This window comes from Dromaius novaehollandiae, chromosome 4 (genome assembly GCF_036370855.1).
Source record: "Dromaius novaehollandiae isolate bDroNov1 chromosome 4, bDroNov1.hap1, whole genome shotgun sequence".
Taxonomy (NCBI): Eukaryota; Metazoa; Chordata; class Aves; order Casuariiformes; family Dromaiidae; genus Dromaius; species Dromaius novaehollandiae.
Genome location: NC_088101.1, coordinates 83629294 through 83645509, shown reverse-complemented (window position 1 = coordinate 83645509; position 16216 = coordinate 83629294). Strand labels below are relative to the sequence as shown.

Genomic DNA, 16216 nt, shown 5'->3' with positions numbered 1-16216 from the left:
AGGAAGGAAATTCCATCCTAATATACGAGAAAACTTCTTTACTGTGAGGGTGACTGAGCACTGGAGCAGGTTGCCCAGAGAGGTTGTGGAGTCTCCATCCTTGGAGATATTCAAAAGCCGTCTGGGCAGGGTCCTGGGCAATGGGCTCTAGGTGACCCTGCTTGAGCGTGCTTGGACTAGATGATCTCCAGAGGTCCCTACCAACCTCAACCATCCTGCGGTTCTGTGGCTTTTTCACTTGCATTAAATGCACAGTGGCCCTGTTAAATCTATGAATTTAAGATTAAACCAGAAAGCAATATATTTTGTTAGTCATGATTGCTTTTAATAATATTGAAGAACTCAAGTCAAAAGTGGGAATAATATAGTTTAAAAACACCACTAAAGATAACTATGCCTAATTCTCATCAGTGTAAAAATAATCTAAATTGGTAAAAAAGATCTGTGTAATTGATTACTTTTGTAACTTACAGTGCAATTTTACAGCAGAAATAAAAGTCTTTCTTTACAGCTGGCAAGTGCAATGAAAAAGTGCTAATCCAGACTTCAGTATAGTCCACGGTGCCATGAGCAATAATGGCCTACACTGACATCTGTGCTGCATATCTTCACTGTGATTTTTGCCCATGCTAGGTAGAGAAAAGCTAATGTAGTCATCACCTACCCATGCAATAGTTACCCTTCCAGCCACTATGTGGATATACCCTTAGAATAAATAAGAATTCTGACCTTGGCGTGTCCTTTCCACAACAGTAATAAAAACACGCATTAGAAACAAAATCCTTCCCCCCGCCATCTGTTACATTTTGTTTAACGCAGGAAAACGCTTGAGGCTGAAATACACTCAAATACATTTTGTTGGGATTGATGCTGCATATATCTTGAATAATCGAAGCTAATGGGATTATTTACGTGGTTAACCAGAGATGCCCAACAAGCTGGAGAATTGCGTTCTTGGGCAGTTAGTGCCAAAGACAGCAAGTTACCATCAGGGAGTTGCTAAGCACCTTTCCACTTCCCCAGTTCTAGGGTTGGTTCAGTGGCTTTGGTGATTGCGGAAAAACATGGCATTGCTGCAGCTGGAGCGTTTATTTTCCCGCTCATTACTTTTCCATACTCTCACAGGACAGGTTTAAGGTCTTCGGCAATTGTTTTGATGGTGTAAGAGTAGCTTAGCAGACCTGAAATTTTAGACAATAGCGTTTATCTACATAGCTGGATTCACTGCTACTGAGTCCCCCATGCCTTTCGAGGATGATTCGCAGTTCATTGATTTTGGTATTTAAAATCTATTCATTCGTATAAATACTCTTCAGACAGTTCACATTGATTTTAATACAAACTTAGGTTCTGTTTAGGCAAGCAGTGAATTCAGTATGCTTGAGGAACTCTAGTAAACAAATGAACAAAAGAAAAATGAATTATCTAGTTGCATCCACACCCAGCATCACATCAAATCTCTTCCTCAGTGCTTCAGTGGAAACCGAGTATTTGAAGTAAGAAGGTAAAGGCTATCAAATCAAGGTTTTGGCAAAACAACAGGGACAATAACTTCTCAGGCCACAGACCCTTCCTGAAAATGCTGTAGCAAGTACATTCATATGGTAAATGTTCATCTTCAGGAGGGTGCAATAAAGACCAGTTTCTGTGAAATCAGTAAAAGTTTTATCACCGAGTTCAGAGCAGCCCGTAAGTCTCATCCCGCTCCTGACAGATCTCAGACGACAGGTTACTTGAAGAAGGCAGTATAACACTTCACACTCTCTGGTCACAGCATACAAGTGTATAAATTGGAAGGTCCAATTTAGAATATGCTAAGTAGCAATATGCTAAATATGCTGTTTAGCATAAGCTGCTAAGGAACGTTCATTGCCCACATAGTCTGTCCTTGCATGTTTTTGAAATACCACCACTGCATACTGTGAAGTTTAAACATACAACCCTTCTTATTTTACTTTCCAAGCTATCTGCTGCATCCGGTGCTAGATCTGTGGAGTGACGTATTAGAAGAACTGCAAACTTTGAACGATCTGGCTTCTTCGCTATATATATTGTATTAAATATGCCCATGCAAAACAAGGTATAATGAACCTTTAAAAACTAACTTTTTAAAATCTCCCTCTTTTGTTTCAGTAAGACCTTTTTCAACAGTTCTCAGGGTCAGATATAGATAAGGCATTGCTGTTTAATAAGTTTAGCTTTAATCTACATTTAAATAATAGACTAAGCTCATCTAGAGAGTGAGATACTCCACTGAAGATCTGAAACATTCTCCTGAAGTGCCTGTCTCTCTTCACCACTGTTGAAAGAGGTGATGGCTCCTAGCCACAGTGTCTCAGTTAAGTGTCTAAGCTAAGTGGGATAGAACCATGTCTAATTTTTTTGGTTGCTTGTTTAGACAGCAAAAATAGATGAAGCTGTTGACTTTAGCTTAATCTTCTTTTGCGGTAGACTAAAGCATGTTGAATTACCTCATGTTGTATGGACTAAGAGCGTGCATCTGGACCTTGCCTTGCAAGGAGGATTAATTTATGGTAACTTGATTGTATATTTGATAACAAAGTCAATAAAAATAATTAGTGTGGTGTTTGATGATTGAGTGCACTTAAAACTTGTACTGCTTCATGGATCCATGCTTAAACGCTGGCTCTAAAATGCAGGCAGTAGCAAATAATGTCTGCTTCCTGCCATGCCTCAAAAGTAAGTTTTAGGTAAAGTCATAGTTCTGATTTGTTAGTGCTAAATTCAGTTTCATCCACATTGCGTCTACCTTTCTGGATTTGTTTATCTCTGTGCTTATTTGACATAATCAGAGCTTCCCATGGTTCAAGCTGGCATAATCCTTGCTGAATTCTGACACTGGTGCTGCTGCCCATGATGCAGGACTGTATTTAAGCAATAGAAAACATTTAGATATTATGAACTATAATGCTCTTTTGAGGCATGTTTAATGTAGCTGTACATTGCACTTTTACTCCTTGGTTATTGATAGTTATATCCAAAACAATATACTCGCTTCTGAAATATTTTACGAGATGGGAGGAAGAGATTTCTCAGGTTACCTCCCTTGCAAAACCGGCACATCTTACAATATCCAGCTATCATCTCATCAAATTCTATTGAAAGAAAAATTAACAGGGACAGAGAAGAAATACGTTTGATTTTCTCTGACTTTGTTCTGAGAAGATCTATTTCGAGAGAACTCAAAGAAACAGAGCTGCTTAACAGTTTGATTGCCATTTCATGACACCCAGAGTCTTTCACTCTTGTATCTCGCTGCTGTCTGAGAGAAAGTAAGATGTATGGTGCATCTGGAGCCTTAGGACAGATTGTCAGCTTGCTAATCACAAAATGAAAGGGCAATCTAAAAGACTACTTATTTTAAATACAGGAAGCCGGCTTTTGCTGAACTTAATACCATTTGCTAGTTCTTAAGGTCTATAATTTCCACTTATGTTACTGCATTCTAATTATTATCCTGCTTAGCTTTTGTTTCTCATGAAGATTAAAGTGGTCTGTTTGATGTGCGCAAAGAAGTGACTACAGAAAATGGTAAATTAATTGGAAGATGTCAGCTTGGGAGAACATTTTTGACGTGAGTGCTGTAAGGCTGTTAACAAACAGACTAACTCATTTGTCTCACCATGAAATGAAAATAAAAATCACAACATTATGATAAAATCTCGACGTGGAAATGCCTGTAAGACTCTTTGAAGCCTAAGGTCCTTTTCTTCGCTGGGCTTTGGCACAGTGATGTATGCAAACCACGTTCTAAATAACTGCAAAGCAAAATAGGTTCTAGGAAGAACAGATGGATCAAGGCTAATGCAGCGATGTGCACTGGCGATGAGAACAGATTAATACCACAAGGGGAGACCAGAGGAAAATTGGAAAGATGGGGATATTTGAACTAATTCATGAATCATTTCCAACTGATAGTTATGCCTTCAGGCACAGTGAATAATATCAAGGAAACGTATTTAAAATTTTATAAGTTTGTTTTAATGTAGATTAGAATTAAGAGCCATACTTTTGGTTGATTAAAAAAAAAAATCTTGTACTCCCCCCTCCCAAAATGTACCTTTGTGATTTAAATATCACTGATGAGCATAATTACATGTACTGTGACAGGAATTGCTGTTTTGAAACCCGAGGGCAGGTTCGTGGGCTTGGCACAAAGCTTTTGGGAATGGATTTTTTGCAAGAAGCACTGTATGCGCTAGGAGAACAGATTCCATCACTCGCATCCAAGCTATAGAGATGCAGCTTTGCAGTGTCTGGGGTCATGGTTTGATTGCTCGATCTCATTCAGGTGTCCCTCAAACTCTCCCTTGCCTCTATCTTTTCCAAACAATCTTCAATATTTTGAGGTTCAGACTTCCCAAAACTGTGGCAGAGCAAGCACATGTAGATACCTACATCTTCGAATGAAATATTTAGGCATCCTTTACAGAATGAAGCATTTCACTGAGATATTTCATGTGACTAAGTTATGATACTCTTACTGATGCACATCAGGGCAAACAGCCCCCTAGAAACAGAAAGGTCTGCCTGAGAATTAAGATAATTTTGACATGCATAAAGCCATTAAGATCTGAAATAGTGGGGATGTTTGAGAAATTTGTAACTTCCCAGTATTAGTGAAGGTATCAGGATTTTGTTTATGGATGGCAAAGCACAAATCCATGTGTTAGGACCCCAGAGATTCTTCATTTGGCAAAGCTCAGAGTATATGGATTAGCCTCATTACAGTTATTCATAATGGGCATGGTTAATAAAATGGAAAAGAAAGTGAGAGAAAAGGAAACATATAGATAATTGTTTGGATATTAAATCTCCTAAGAAGTTGTATGGAGACTGTAACCTACAAGCTATGGAGAAGGAGGTAAAACACTTGGCAGTGATGGAAAATTTTGAAAAATATTTAACAGTGAAGATTGCTAGTTCAGTTGGCTAGTAAGGAAATAATCTACATGGGTTTCTGTTCATCAGCACAGAAGATGCCGTATCATGCCTCTTGTGTACAATTCCTTCATTCTAGGCAAGGCTCAGTAAAGAGAGAAAAAAGTATAAAATGGCCTACTTGCTGAAAACTTGATTCTCATTCTGCTGATTTCATTTCAGGTTGCAAATCTGGCCTGTTCAATCTCTAATAATGAAGAAGGTGTGAAGTTAGTCCGTATGGCAGCAACGCAGATTGACAGTCTGTGCCCACAGGTAAGTAGGATTCATGCTAAAACGTACTTGAGAACTCTTATGGCATTAAAAAGCATAAGGTAGCTGACAGAAAAACACCCTATGTGAAGATTATAGCCTTGCCTTTGTCTTTATGTTGTTGACTGGTTTGCACAAACTGTGAAAAATACATTCAGGTCTTGAGACCTGGGTAATGAACAGGGTGTACAGCTATGTTTGTAACACAGTCTTTAATCAATTTGTTCTTTCCCTCGAGAACATTTTTTGCCATTCCTTGTAACAAATGATTTTGGATAATAGGTAATAAATGCTGCGCTCACATTGGCGGCCAGACCACAGAGCAAAGTAGCACAGGACAACATGGATGTCTTCAAAGACCAGTGGGAGAAACAAGTGCGAGTTCTCACTGAAGCTGTTGATGACATCACTTCGGTGGATGATTTCCTCTCTGTCTCAGGTACTGGGATCAAGGGATTCTGAAAAAAATACACTGATAAATTAAAGTAATGGATCAGAGCAGAAAAAAACCTATAACTCCTAAAGCATCATTAGTGCATTAGTCCATCCTTTTGGAATACTGATCTACAATACTCAGTGGGAGCAACCAAGCCCTGCCAATTAGTCCCCAGTAGCAATGGTTAGCTTTTTGTCTTCCAGAAAATAGCCTCCTATATGTGCTCCTGTTTCTGGAGAGAAGTTTGGTTTCAAGTCAGGCACAAAGTAGGATTTTGGCCATCTTTTTATAATGTATTATTGTCTCGCGACAGGCTGAGCATGTTTGCAAAAATTGTCGGAGTCCTTATGCAGCTGTAGGCAAAAGGAGGAAAAATGAGCTTTCCTTCCTGTCTTGTTCAGCCTTGCTCAGATCAGCTGCATCTGAGTGGTGGGGCAGGTGTGCTGGTGTGTGTCCTGGTCCCCTTCATCATCTGTTCCAGGTAACCAGACCCTGACGAGGCGTGGGAGGAAGGGAAACAGGCAGATGCCATATATGAGACCTATCCACTCTGGTGTACATTCCCAGAGAGCTGGGAAGCACTCCTGGGTCCCAGAGTTATCAGTGCAGCTTGCAGTGTGAGCACATGGGAAGGAGAAGTAAAGCAGTATAAGAAATAAGAAACCTTTTCACTTCTCTAAGCTAGGTGGGAATGATTGCAATGAGAAGCAAGCTCTTCTGCAAAAATGGGCAAAGTGACTTAGTCCTTAACTGGAGAAGGGATGGAGTAGAGAAGGAAATTTGACTCTTTGGGTCACAATCTCTTCTCAATCTTCCTCTTAAAATAGTCAACTTGTAGCAGAATGTATTGTTAAACATAGTCATAAGCCACAAATGCTATAATTGCAAAGTGTGGGGTATCTCAGGATAAGCATCTGCAGCAGAAAACTCATTTCCCGGTTAGGGTTTTTAAGAGGTGGATTTGATTGTTGTGAGTAAGGACATAGAGTGCACTGAGGTTAACTCAAAGTAAGCTAACCTCACGGAGGAGCCAACCTTCAGGAGATTGCTTGGCCTTAATGTTATTGCATTCTGTTTTAAGTTCCTTTCCTTGAAGTTTCCTTGACTTCCCACTAAAACATAGAGATCTTAGGGAAAAAGATTATTTATCCTTTAAAAAAAATCCTTAATTTTCTTTACTGCCCTCTATTTCGTTTGGTTGCATCCTGTTATTACTAGTAACAAGGACATGGCTTGGTTTAGTCTAACCGCACTGCCCTGTTCAGCACCACTGCTGGAGTGTGCACTGCAAGCCATGACACGAAGATGAAAATGAACTCACAGAGTAAAAAAAGTACTTCACACTCTGGTAGCATGTACATTTTGGTTTGACAGCTGAAGCTGGCAAACACTTTTCAACAGACCTAGCTCTGCAATGAAGGGGCAACCTGCAGATCCAGCCCACCAGCTGAAGAGATGGGAAACATGCTCCGAATGGCCGTTTGATTAGTTGTTTGGGGGCTTTGGTTCACTCCAAGCACTTGTATCCATAAAATCAGAGGTTATTTGCATGGATGACATTTTTATTTTTTGTCATTTTCAAATCATATTTTTCCCGCAACACATTTATTGACACAACCTGGAGTTACAATGTTTGGCTCTAGATTGAAACTTCCCAAGGTAGCTTGAAACTTAGCATTTTGGGGGTTTTTTAGGCTTCTTTCTATTATTCTCCATAGATATCTATAGCTATTCAAAATGAGAAAGCATCTAGTGTATCCAAAAAGTCTGGTGCTGCTAGCTATAACTTCTGAAGCCTTGGCTTACACGGAGTAGTTTATTTTTGGTTGTTAAACCAGTGAAGCATTAAAAATGGGCTGGTGCCTGATTAAACGTAAATGACACCTCCTCCTCTTCATATTATGTGTCACAGTTGATCGTATGTTTTATTAATACAGTGGCTACCAAGAGAGGAGGCTGCCCATAATATTGACGAGTCGCTTTATACTCCGAACACATTTCCCGTTCGCATTTAGAAAGAACTTCTTGCTGGGCAAAATTGGGCCATGGCATGGTGAAGAAAATGACGATGGTGAAGAAGAAATATTTGAGCAAAGCAGCATGTTTTTACAATGTGGTTGGACAGTCTTTTCAACAGACAACTTTGCCTTTCAAATGACTCCGATTCACAGTGCATAGGACTTTCAGTTTTGGTTCAGAGTTGTTACAGTTTGAAATCCAGCGTCATGTCAAACATTTCTGGAATCATCAAATGATCCTACCTTGGAATTTTTAATAATCCTCATGAGTTCTATTTTTGTGGCTAAGGATAATTAGCAAAAAGCCATTGATGAACTGATTTTTTAAAAATTTATTACTACTACAAAGAAGTGCATTTTATTTTCAGTTTACTGGTATCTGTGGCAGAAAAGTAAGCTGCTGTTAAAAGTCGCTGAGTTTCTCAGAGTGACTTTTGTCAAATGTAAAATTCAGTCATGGCTTTATTATTGAAATGATTATTTTAACTGTGCTAGCTGAAAGGAAAGAGTGTTTGAGCTGCTCAGAATCTGCTCCATCCTTTCATATTTTCTGTAGGTGATCATACTACTTAAACAATGACACACATATCCAGCATTTAAAGAAGAATAGGTGGCTGGGTTCTGAGTGGCCCAAACTGACTCAGCTCCCATGATTTCAATAAATCTACTTAATATTGCATCATCTGAGGAGACCCACTCTTGTCTACTGTTATTTCAGAATATGCACAATTGCTTATAATCATACTTTGTCATGAAAAATTCACACCTTAATCTGGGGTGCAGATGGCATAGGTGGAGCGAAGGAGATAACTGCTGGGGTACAGACTCTCTGCTGTCTACAAAAGCCACTTGTTGCTTTCTTTTGAAATTGGTTTTCTTTGGCAAGTTTTTTAGGCAGGAATGAACTACATATATTAAAATTTTATAGAAAGGGATAAATCAGTTTTCAAAAAATCATCCAACTGTTTTGTCTGAGCATCTGCACAATATTTTGGCTAGTTTCCTTCTGACAATGTTTTTTATTGCACTTTTATTATAGTAGAATTCAGCTTGATGTTTGAAATTAATGTGACTGTTTTTCAAAGAATAAGATAGGTCCTCCCAGCACAGGGGAGGGCACGTAGCCCAGTCCCTTCTAAGGATAAATACCACACTTGGGATTTTTACTGCTGAATGGCACAATGTCACCGAATCATATTTGTTTTGCAGTATTAAAGAATGGAGTAAGGACAGTTATCAATTTTTTAATGCATTGATATTTGTCATTTACCCAAATCTGTAAGCTTTGCTCTGAGACAGAATGAAAAGAAATGACCCTTATATGTGTTTTCTTTTTTTTTTTCCCTACTTTCCAGAAAACCATATTCTGGAAGATGTGAACAAGTGTGTGATTGCTCTCCAAGAGGGGGATGTTGATACGCTGGACAGAACCGCTGGTGCCATCCGGGGCCGTGCAGCCAGAGTTATTCACATCATTAATGCAGAGATGGAAAACTATGAAACGGGAGTTTATACGGAGAAGGTCCTGGAAGCTACCAAGCTGCTCTCTGAAACTGGTAAGCGCATTTGAAAGATTGTTCAATACAAGTCACTTACAACTTGCAGTTAGTTTTCTGAAATCGGTAACTTAGAGGGAAATCCACACTTGAGAATGAGATATAAACAAACAAATTAATGAATTAATGGTGAATTAATGAATTAATTAATGAATAAAGTGCTTCTTTACTCTCTGCTCAATGCTACTGCAGAAGTCATATTAGCGAGAGCTGTATAGGAAACGAAATTCAATAACCCGTCGAGGATAGTTTACTTCATGAGAGGTTCAGCGTATTTAAGTAAAAAATACATAACCTTTTCTTCAACTTCCTTCTGAGTATGTTCATTATGAATTATATCTTTCTCTAGAAAATCATTACAAATGCTTTTTCAGAAAGCGGATGGGCAAATTGTCAACATCTGCTCTTCTAAGATATTGCTGTTGATAATAAAAAGTAAACATTACACTTTGGTCTGTGCACATGAATGTGCTTGCTGGTGACTAAAATTGTGTTTCTAAACAAAACAAAACAAATTTTCGCTGAAAATACATTTGAAAATACATTTCATTGAAAATACATTTGAGTGACTGAAAAAAAATTGCCTGGCTGAAAAAAATGCAAAAGTCTGTTAGATGAAATGGACAGGTAGATTAGGTAAAATCACTGATGTTTTAATCTCTTTTTGCCTTCACAGACCAAGGGTTGAATTCATCTGAATAAATGTGGGTGATTACATCTCAGCAGGTGTTTTTAGACCTTTATAATCTGTATTATCTGTTGCTGTGTGTGACTGAATTGTTCTTTGCAGTCAGTACTGTCAAGAGCTCTCTCATCTTAAAGTAGGTGCCTACATTTGGTCCGATGGATCATGCTTTAAATTTCGTTGACTTTATGGGCTAGATCTCCTCTCATTGTACAAGTGACTGGCTATGGTGTAGGCACGCACAGCGCAGACCTCCGAAAATTGCTGAGCTGATCCTACCTTACCTGACTTGCTCATCTAGGCCTTATAACCATCGAGATTATTTTAGAAGTAAAAAGTGAGAATGAGCCTGTTTGCACATACAGAACAAACGTAACGTTAAGTCAAAACAAGCAGACAGCTCCCTACGAGATAGAAAAGCAAAAACTGTCTTAGAACTGGTAGTATCTGTGTATCTTTAGTATAGAAATCAGCAAAATGAGCTAAAAACAAGTTGCAATGATTTCAAATTGGTTGCCATGTGATTACTGCCCCTGGCATAATATCCGTTGGTCCTAATAGGGACCCAAAGCCTACAGATAAATCCCAAGGACCAAAATCAGGAATTTCTTCTTCTTCTGCCCTTTCATTATGATGTATTGGAAATTATAGCTGAAGTGTAGGCTCTTGCTATAAGACCGGAACGTTGTGCCTTGAGCACACATGACGGTTGTAAATTCACACTGGGGACTCAACACTTGTCGAGATTAACTTTCACAGCTGCTTTGCTGTGAGGTTTGGGCCCTCTCTAGCTTGGATGTAATGGAATAAGGGTTGTTGTTGGGTTTTTTTTTCTGAAAATGTGGTGATTCTATTTGAGCGTGACGTAGTTTTTAGTGAGAGAGAAGCAAAAGTGGATCAGAAAATGGTTATCATTAGTCCCCCAATTTTTTCTATAATCCATGAGAGATCAGTGGAATACATACTGTAGTGTAGCGGCAAAAGTGCCTGAATCACGAATATGAATTCACAGAAAGAAAATAATCTGTTCTGTTTGATATCCTAATTTTTTTTGTTGTGCACTCCTGTTAAACACTCTTAAAAAAAAAAAGAGAGAGATTTTGAAGAATTCTTCCTATCAGTAAGATTTCTTTATTAAACAAAAGAATAGACTTTTTATTAGGCTAAAATTTCTGACCTAATGTTATGTAAACTTTTTGCTATTAATTTTTCAATGGACTAATTGGCAGTGATAAAGCACAGTAAACTGAACCAACAGTAGGCACATTACATCCATACATTCCATATTTAATGCCCTCCTTAATACAATTTGAATTATAAATAAGTACTAGAAGCTCTGGACTAAGTGCATCTTGGCAACATGGACTTGTTAATGCTGGGATGCAATGCCTAAAACTGTGTCCCTGTTCCTTAGTGCCAAAGTTACATTTTGTTCTTTTTAAAATAGAAGTAAACTTATGAGTATAAAATCAAAAAGGAAAAAAAAAAAACAGGCCAAAAATGCACATTTTAAATGTTGAAAACTGTGCTTTTTGTACAAGTGAAGTTCAGAAGACAGCACAGGTCCAAATTCCCTGGAGTCAGTGAAGCTGAAATGATTTATGCCAGCCATGAATGTGGCTTGCAATATTAGAGCACCTTCCTATCTGCAGCTTTTTAGGCCATTTACAAAGGCATTGATTATTATTTCTCTGTGACTGATGATTAAAAAAAGGTGCGGGTTTTTCTAGGGCCACAGCACGAGTAAAGAGGTGAGAGTGGTGTTTAGACAACCCTGCTCCATCCTGTGCCCCATCCGTGTACACCGCTGCCTTCGCCCCCACAAGTCATCTCTGTCCATACCTGTATCCGTATAGCTATGGATATCTACGAATATATATATATATATAAATATATATATATATATATATATATATATATTCATTTTATTATTCACTGTGCCACAGACTAGCTGTGTGGTTAAGTCCCTAATCTCTTCCTATGGAAAAAAGATGGTAGTAAGATCTCCCAAAGACACCCAGAGGCTTTTGCATTAATGTTTCCAAAGCACCTTGAGATCTGGAGCAGATTTTATGGAGCAGTAAAGAGTGACGGGAGTGATTTATTTAGAGACAGGTTCCACCCACAAGCGCCCGTGTGGAAGCCTCAGGATTTCAGTAGCTCTCAGGGTGAAACAGGCTGATAAACACCTTTATCTGTTCCTTCTTTGTTTCTCTTCATTGCTCATTTAACCTTTATTCATTTTTAAATGAAGTGCTTTTGAAAGCTGGGGGAAATTTAGTTAAATAACAATGGAAGGGAAATAAGCACACCACGTTTCTCTTATAATTTATTCTTTTAGCTGTCAGCTCAGGAGAGAAAGGTCACTGTTAACATGTAAACCTGTATTTCCTGGGGTTTCATAGTGTGGGGCGAGTTCCGGATTTGATCCGCAGGTAGTGCAGAAATAGGGACGGGCTCTTTTGGAAAGAGAAACACTTTCCAAATTTTTTTGTTTTTTGAAGAGCAAGTTCATGTTTAATGAAAGCAATTGGTGGTTTTGAAAAGTTGCAACCATGCAAATCTTCCTTTAACAACGGATTTCACCTTAAAGTTTTATTTGTTTGTTGTTTTAATTTAGAGCCTACACTTCTCTTGGAATATAGGTTTTTTTTCCCCACATTTCAGTGCTTTTTTTGGTTGTGCTTGACTGACCCACTGCCTTTATAGCCAAGTATGTCTCGGAGGCTAGCTGATTATCTCCAATAGCAGTATTAGTTAGTGACGTATTGGTTAATGTCTTTTTAAAATTGGGTTATTTTATTTTCCCTTAAAAACAAACTAAAAACTTGACTCTGGCTGACATTCTTATAAAACCGAGATGAAAACTATAAAACCACAGAGTCTATGAGGCTTGCTGGAAAGAAAGGCAAAATTCACAGAGATTTCAGTGGACATTAATTGTGTGCTGCAAGAGTAAAACAGAGCTTCAGGGTTTCATTTTTTTGTTGTTGTTTTGTCCTGCAGAGGATTCTGTGATGATATGCAGACCTATATAGTCTCTGTATTACGAACTGCGTAGTAAAATAAATATAACAAAAGAGAACTCAACCATGGTATTAAGAATAATTTGAGTAACTTAACTATCTGCCAGTGATGTGGCACTAAGGGGAGGCTGGGCAGGGCCAGTGAGGCCTTTGGTGTCCTCAGGACCTTGACGGGCACTGGCTAGAGGAAGACATACACGTATTAATCTAGTTATCTAATACGTATTAGAGCCTCACTGAGGCTCTGCACTGTATATCACATCTCACCTGATTGCAGAAAATACACGAGAGAGAGAGGGACACACAGGTGTCCCAACTGCAGGGAAACCTTTGAGTTTTTGCCTTATTCGATCCCAGAGAATCAAAGTACAACACCTACAGGCTTAGAAAATGGAGCTCTGCTACTTCTGCTCATCATAAATGTGTCATTAATATCAATGGCTTATGGGGTAGCTATGTTTTGGTGGGTGGTTGTTGTCCATGTCTTTATATTGCAGTAACACTGGCATTTCTTTTGGACATAGCACTTTGTGGTTAGCTACTATTTGTAGCAAGTTATGAAATTAAGAATCACAGAATCACAGAGTGTTTGAGGGTGGCAGGGACCTCTGGAGATCATCTAGTCCAACCCCTCTGCTCCAGCAGCGTCACCTAGAGCCTGTTGCCCTGTCCAGCCGGCTTTTGAATGTCTCCAAGGATGGAGACTCCACAACCTCTCTGGGCAACCTGCTCCAGTGCTCAGTCACTCTCACAGTAAAGAAGTTTTTTCTTATATTAGGATGGAATTTCCTGTGCTTCAGTTTGTGCCCGTTGCATCTTGTCCTGTCGCTGGGCACCACTGAAAAGAGTCTGGCCCCATCCTCTCGACACCTTCCCTTCAGATACTTACACACATTGATAAGATCCCCCCTCAGTCTTCTTTTCTCCACGCTGAACAGTCCCAGCTCTCTCAGCCTTTCCTCATATGAGAGATGCTCCAGTCCTTTAATCATCTTAGCAGCCCTTTGCTGGACTGGCTCCAGTAAATCCATGTCTCTCTTGTACTGGGGAGCCCAGAGTTGGACACAGTACTCCAGGTGTGGCCTCACCAGGGCTGGGTAGAGGCAGGAGGATCACCTCCCTGGACCTGGAAAGGAAAAAGCATGGGTTTCCAAAGAAGGAAAAAGAATTGTCTGCAGAAAGCAATCAAGTAACAGGGAACAAGGCTGAATATTATTTTTAAAGATTTCTGAGATGCAGGCAGGGAAAAAAGGCTGTGACATTCTTAAGAGGTCAGAGGGTTGAATTTAAATTGGGAAAGCCGGAGTAGACTTTGCAGGGCTGTAGTGAAAGCGAGTGAATGGGAAGTGAAGGAGAAAAAGCAGAACTAAGGGAACTGGCTGGGAAGGGCACTGAAAACTTTCAGATTTTTTTTTCCTTCAGTTTGTATTTTGCGATTTCTGGAAACCGCCTTGGAACAGCCACTAGCTGAGTACTTAGGATTCTCACTGCTCTGAAGGATATTTGAAATTTGAAATCATCTACTCTCGTATTCAGACCATAAATTTGAGTTTCAGCCTTTAGCATATATTAGAAATATCCTAATAACTTGTTAGCTAACTGTTACCAAGCAGGTAAGTGTAGGTCGCTCTCCTGTCTTCTGTTCCTGCTCAGATTTTGTATTCTGTCTTTGTCAGAATGGACTAAGGTTCAAAATCAGCACCAGCAGCAATTCAGCAATGTGTCTGTGAGAGGTGTATCAATGTGAGTAAGGCGATTTTTAAAGATGTTTATCACTAGGAAAAAACAGCTCAAAGATGTTATTAAAGCTAATATTAATATTTGGTAAAGATGGACTTTTCAGTAGTAATTTGAAAGGAGGCAAAATCTAGAAGGAAACAAGATGAATTTAAGCAGAAGAAAAAGGATATTACATTTGAGGGAGAGGTAAAAATTCAAAAATGGAGACTATTTAAAAATGAATGATATTAAATTCATGTTTTATGTGGGTTCCAGGTAGCCATAGTCCAACTTATGGATAGCATCACCCTCAGAAGAGGAAAGTGTTTATTCAGGAGTTTTGATGAGATTATGGCCTTTATTCTGCAAAGCACTTCAGCATTTTCTTTAAGGTTTTGCTGAACTGAAACCCAAAGATAAAGATATCACCAACAAAAACATTTAATGCATTATTAAAAACAGATATTTTACAAAAGGATCGGAGAATACCTAACATTACATGCATATTTCAAGGAAGTGCTTGGTCTGATTTAAAGAATTTTTAACCAGAGGCCACTTTGAATACCCCGAGGAATACAGTGAGAAACCATATAAAAAAATTATAAAGCAATTAAATGAGACACATAAGAGATGATTAAATCACCATGGTGTCTGAAAGTTTAAATAATATTTCTTTTTCTCTCCAGTTTTAAAGAGTTTTAAAATAGAATGTAATTCTAAAGGAGAATATAACGTAATGATTTAGATTTTCAAAGGCTTTTGATAAAGTCCTTTGCACACGGCAGTTTGGGAAATGGGTAACCATGGAGTGAATGTTAAGGCCTTTGATGGATTAAGAACTGGTTACAGGACAGGAGCAAAGAATAAATGACCATTTCTCAGCATGCAAAAAGGTAAATCCTGAGATGCTTTAAGGATCAGCGCTGTGGTTGGTACTGGGTAATGTATGTAATTAATAGGTGAATAGACAGAAGCAAAATTTGCCAAAAGGAAGTGTAGTTTAATTTGACTGGGTAAAGTAAGGGAGTTTCCTTATGAGCAAGACAATAACACAAGACACTTTCATTTAATTTCTCTGGGTAAGAGGAACAATTTAAACTACATATATTTCCATTGACATGCTCTATGCTAATTCAACCTCTCAGAAAAAAATATGAGGCATCGTTATGGACAGCTAGGCGCAGGTACCTTTTCAGTGCACAACAGCCAGCAAAGTAGTGCAGAAGATGGTACGTTAAGGAGGATAGTCACTGAATGCCCCAAACAGTTCTTTCAGCTTAGATCACAACTAAAAGAGCTTCCAGAAGTGGAAGAAGGTCAAGATAAGGATGACAAAATGATTAAAAATATGTAAGGGTTTGGAGGCAAATTATCTTCAGGAGAGTTTAAAAAGACTAGAACTATCTAGTTTGGAAAGGAGAGAACATGACAGACACTTAAGATAAGGAAGGGTAGATTAGTAAAAGAGAAGAGCCTGTTTTCGTAAATCTTTATTATTTAGTTACTATTCAAATCTTTTCTCAGAAACTTATCTCCCTCTTAAGAGATATTTTGCAAAATGG

At 38.7% G+C, this 16216-nt stretch overlaps 1 protein-coding gene across 5 annotated transcripts in view; it reads left to right on the top strand.

Annotated features, from left to right (window-relative positions):
- CTNNA2 (catenin alpha 2) overlaps nt 1–16216 on the top strand; it is a 466069-nt gene that overhangs the window by 393446 nt on the left and 56407 nt on the right. For all 5 annotated transcript variants that reach the window (XM_064511622.1, XM_064511625.1, XM_064511624.1 and 2 more), the window contains 3 exons: nt 5125–5217; nt 5497–5653; nt 9024–9224. In XM_064511622.1, coding sequence (XP_064367692.1) covers nt 5125–5217; nt 5497–5653; nt 9024–9224 — 451 coding nt within the window. The remainder of the gene's footprint in view (nt 1–5124; nt 5218–5496; nt 5654–9023; nt 9225–16216) is intronic.